At 40.3% G+C, this 5,119-nt stretch overlaps 1 protein-coding gene across 1 annotated transcript; it reads right to left on the bottom strand.

Annotated features, from left to right (window-relative positions):
- Positions 1-1,222: 1,222 nt before the first annotated feature.
- Positions 1,223-4,218, bottom strand: LOC306884056 (dickkopf-related protein 1-like). Its single transcript, XM_079439697.1, has 4 exons — positions 3,790-4,218; positions 3,499-3,640; positions 3,259-3,417; positions 1,223-2,177 (listed from the first exon to the last, which is right to left on the bottom strand). Exons 1-4 carry the CDS (start codon positions 3,976-3,978, stop codon positions 1,927-1,929), a joined length of 741 nt encoding a protein of 246 aa, XP_079295823.1. The 5' UTR covers positions 3,979-4,218; the 3' UTR covers positions 1,223-1,926.
- Between the last annotated feature and the right edge of the window lie 901 nt (positions 4,219-5,119).

Genomic DNA, 5,119 nt, shown 5'->3' with positions numbered 1-5,119 from the left:
GAAAATGTTGTCGTCATTTACTCTCATGTCAGTCCAAACCTGTAGTAGTTTCTTATGTTGAACATAAAAGAAGATATTTTGAAGAATGCTGGAAATCAAGTTGATTGGCTTCATAGTATTTCTTTCCCTACTATAGAAGTCAATGGGGACCAAGAACTGTTTGGTTCTTCAAAATATCATATTTTGTGTTCAACATAAGAACGAAACTTATACAGGTTTGGAACGACATAAGGGTGAGTAAATGATGACAATTTTCATTTTTGGGTGAACTATTCCTTTCATGCCATCAACTATAGACTGCACTAATAAAGTTGCTTATCGTCGTGAATCCTGAACTCTCTCTACTACTCTATATATGCTGTGTGCGTGCCAAACAGGCTACATAATAAAGTAATTAAAGGGTCAGATATCTCTATGATTAACCTGCAATTCAGGTCTGACTGTAGGACTAATTAGAAGTTAGCCAGACACACCAAAGGTTGTTGCTGCTGATCCTCTTGTACTTCCTCGGGATTCTTCTCGTTTGATATCCTCCTGTCGGCTTTGTACTTCCCTGCTGTTTGTGCCCATTCAGGCTTTCATGTGGTCAGGTGTTTTTCTGCAGACAGGGATATGGCTACCCATAGGATTACGGCACTTCAGCTGAGCTTGGAGCTTGTTTATTTGCTATGATAACTTCCGCTAGGGGCTCAAAAAGCAGGAATGTGGTAGAGTAGATTTTTATGGTAAAAGTAATGCTTTCAGGTTTTGTTTTTTGGTTTGTTTGTTTGCACATGCCATCCACCTGACCTCATGTCTACATGCTTCAAGTGCATGCATCAAGAATATAGATTTTTTTTTTCTGGCTATAACAAAGATGTGTTGTCATGCAGCACATCTTAATTCTAGAAAAAAAATACATTGTGTGAATTTGCAGTGGATATCTATGTAGGATGTGTACATTGGTTGCCCCAGTACTTTTATTTTAAGTGCACTTCTTGTTTGTTTTACAAAGAAGTTAAAATTAAAAATGCATTGAAATCTATGAAGTTGCAGTGGAAGCCTATAAGCAGAAAGTGTAAGTAGTTTGTCCAAAGACGTCAATTTAAAGTGCACTTCTACTTGTTTTTTTTGGTTATTTTTACAAACTGGAATACAAGTTGACATTTTTTTGGTGGTAATCGGCAATCGCGGAAACATAGATAGCTTTTATTTTCTACTTAATTGAATTAGGACACTTCTTCACATTAACGTTTACATTTATTAATTTAGGAATTTAAAAAAAAACAAAATGTATCCAAAGCGACTTTGCTACACAGAATATATTGCATTTTTTGTCACACTAAAGTGATGCTGGAAGCGTAACCCGAGGAATAAAGCAAACAGTGCATGTCGTTAAACTATTAAAAACCTCCCTAAGTGGTTTCTTTAGATTGCAGTTGTGGCAGTACAAATCGTAAAAAGTCCATTAATTGTTATCATATCATTTATATGTTTTCATCACACAAACATCTTTACAATTTGCTTGAAATAAAAATAGAGTACTGATTACCATCTCAATCATATGGCTTGTACATTTACAATATTGATGTGTTTGAATCATAAAATGCTACTTTTACAGGATTCATATGCTCAGTGTTAAGTGCAATTTCTGACTACGTATTTACAATACAGTAATTTACTGCAAGAAGAATAAGAAGTTCCTTATAAAGGGAAACAAAAGCAATCTGCCTTTTGTGATGACCCAGGGAAAAAAGTCTTAAATAGCAGAGTGTACAACAAGAAACATCCCTACGGTGCAATTTCTCTGCATCCGTCCAGGAAATACGATCAGTCCTTTTTTTTGGTGCATCCTTCCGTGGAATCAGTTTTCCTTTGCTGCCGCTGCATGTGTGTCTGCATGCGTGCGCGTGGTGTGTGTGTGGAGCAGAGAGCGGTTCTGCGGGGTCAGCGCGGCTGGCAGGTGTGGAGGTTTCTGATTTCTGCTCCAGGTTTCTCTCTCTGGCCTCGGCAGGTCAGGCCGGAGCCACAGTTGCAGCGCTGGAAGATCTCCAGACTGTGAGCTCCTTTCCGCCGGTGACGTGTGCACACCTGTCCCTCCGTCAGCACAGGCTTACAGATCCGTGACCAGAAGTGTCGGGCACAACAGAGCCCTTCCACACAGTCAGAAGACCTGAGACACGTCTCGCCCTCGCCACCTGTCAGATTAAAAAATCACATCAGCGTTCACTCCTCCAGATTTTTATGGAATCAAGCATAGAAGTACTGGAAGTTTTGAATTCAGACTTGTGAATTTAAGAAGAGATGAGACAACAACTAGATGAAAAATGTGTAGCAAAGCAGGTTGGGGATTTTATAAAAAAAAAAAAAAAGATTAGATAAAAGCCCAAAACAAAATGGATGATAGGAGAAAACAGGAGACTGAAAAGAGATGAGATATGTAAAAAAAGATGAAGAGAGACCAGAAGAGAGTTCAGACAAGAAGTCTATTATAAGGCAGGTCAATATGGAGAAGAGACACAAAATATTGGAGAGTAGATGAGAAAAGAAGAGAGACAAAGTCATTACTTGAAAGGTGAATATAATAGCGATGAGAAGAGGCAAGTTGGAAAAAATAATGGATATGAGATGAGAAGAGAAAAGAAGAAAATAGATGAGACAAGAATAGACGAAATGAGAAAGGAGAAAAACGAGAAGAATGAAGATGAGGAGAAAAGACAAGGAGATTAGATGAAAAAAGGAGAAAAGATGAGATGAAGACAAGAAGAATGAAGATGAGAAAAGACGAGAAGAGATGAGATGATGACGAGAATGAAGATGAGAAAAGACGAGAAGAGATGAGATGAAGACGAGAAGAATGAAGATGAGAAAAGGCGAGAAGAGATGAGATGATGACGAGAATGAAGATGAGAAAAGACGAGAAGAGATGAGATGATGACGAGAAGAATGAAGATGAAGAGAAAAGACAAAGAAAAGATGAGATGATGACGAGAAGAATGAAGATGAGAAAAGACGAGAAGAGATGAGATGATGACGAGAAGAATGAAGATGAGGAGAAAAGACGAGAAGAGATGAGATGATGACGAGAATGAAAATGAGGAGAAAAGACGAGAAGAGATGATGACGAGAAGAATGAAGATAAGAAAAGACGAGAAGAGATGAGATGATGACGAGAAGAATGAAGATGAGGAGAAAAGACAAAGAAGAGATGAGCAAATCAAAACGAGGTGAAATGAGTAGAAGAGCCAAGATGAGAAGCAGAAGAGACAGATTTGACACCTTTGAGTGGCTGCTGTGGTTTTGGTAGGCTGGTGGTTCTTTTAGGATGTGTGAAGTTCTGCCCACGTGTTACAGGCACATTTGGCTCATCCGTGTTGCCAGCAGGTAGAGCGGCATCTACCGTGCCGGTAGCGTCTGTATCAGCAGGTTGACACACACCTGAGAGAGAGACACGAATGAGAAAATCAATCTTCATACAAACTATAATGAATAAAACACAAAATGATCTCTGGTATGCACCATTGATGCATCGATTTCCAGCGCAGCACATCCCGTCGCGAGCGCAGCGCTTCCTCCGCCTGCGGCACGAGAGACAAACTCCGCGAGAGCCGTTACAAAACTCCCCGAGTCTGCACTCATCATCAGCGGCGCAGTGCGGCGACTGTGGAAGAGCAAATCATCACAATAAACTTTATTTAAACGGCTCCTTTAAAAGAACATGCATGTCATGAAACCCCAAAGGAATTTAAAAATCATCTCAAACTGAGTCCTTTTAAATCCTCTGCGTTTCAGCATCCCGTGGTCACGTACCGGAGCGTGGCTGTCCGCGGTGCCGGTAACGCGCGGGCTTGCGCTCACCGCGTCACTCGGGCTGGATGCTGCGGGCAGATGTCTGATGGAGTTCCGTAACACAGGTCCAACTTGAGCATCCGCAGTGATTCCGCCCCAAACCGCGAGATAAACAGTCACAACGGTGAGTAGTGAGAGCATGTTCCTCATGTTCGTCTCTGTCAGTCTGTCACGCGTAATGTCCAAACTCCACAGCACTTCATGCGTCTCCAAGAGTTTTATACATGCGGGACTGTTTGTATATTCCCGCCCCTTTTAAATGACTGTACGAGGGCATCAAACACGCTCTCCACCGCCCCTCTCATCGCCTGCGCAGACGTGCTGTATGAACTCATGTCTGCGCAGGCGATGGAAATAGTTCTGCCGATGCGCGCAGCATCCCCGCCTCATGAATATTAATCAAGCTGCGTACCGTTCTATTGCGTAACCTAATGAATATTCAGAAGCCACGCCCTTATCATAATACGTCTTTCGCAATAGCTGTGCGTAATTACCGTCGCGCCCCCTCAGAAACAGACCGACAACTTTAAGTGCTTAAAGTGGAATTTAAGGCATATCATTATACACGACGGTACCTGTCAGCAGCCCTCTGTTAACTAGCTCTTGAGCTTAAACCCGATCATTTTTCTGTCAGCACATAAAAATAATATGCACGTTAATGTTTCATGCGTTTATCTAACTTACTGCAATAAAAACAGATGTTCCTCTTCACTGAAATGAAGTGCATCTTCTGTGGATATATATATATATATATATATATATATATATATATATATATATATATAAACAAAACGGAGTTAGCTTGGGTCATGATTCACTAAGCTTGCATTGTCTACATAAGGTGCATAAATAGAATTGTTAGATAATAGTTGAACTATGGCCAGTATTATACGTTTATAAAAGTATGCAAGTGGAGGAAAAACGTTTCACCTGGAATAAATTAAAGTGGAATAAAAACCTTTTCCACTAAATGCATCGCCCTAATTGTAGACACTTTATATTTGCTAAACAATCAGATTTTGGTGTGGAATACATTGTGGAAACACCTAACACCTGCTGTTCTTTAATCGGCTGTATTATTATTAAATCATTTTAGTTGTAACAATTTATTCGTTGAGTGATTATTAAAACAGGAACACGAAAGTGTAACTCTATTCAATACAGTCTTTTTCATAGTTTAATAGAACTGACACTGACTGTGAGTTTTTGTAGGTTAGGCTATGACAGGCTCCTCACATGCACCTTGGGTTTAGCTGGCACTTTTGTGTGAAATAGTGAATTGCTGCCCCCT

The sequence above is a fragment of the Barbus barbus genome, assembly GCF_936440315.1.
Source record: "Barbus barbus genome assembly, chromosome: 18".
Lineage (NCBI taxonomy): Eukaryota > Metazoa > Chordata > Actinopteri > Cypriniformes > Cyprinidae > Barbus > Barbus barbus.
The sequence above is the reverse complement of the archived record's forward strand: the minus strand, read 5'-3'. Positions and strand labels throughout refer to the sequence as shown.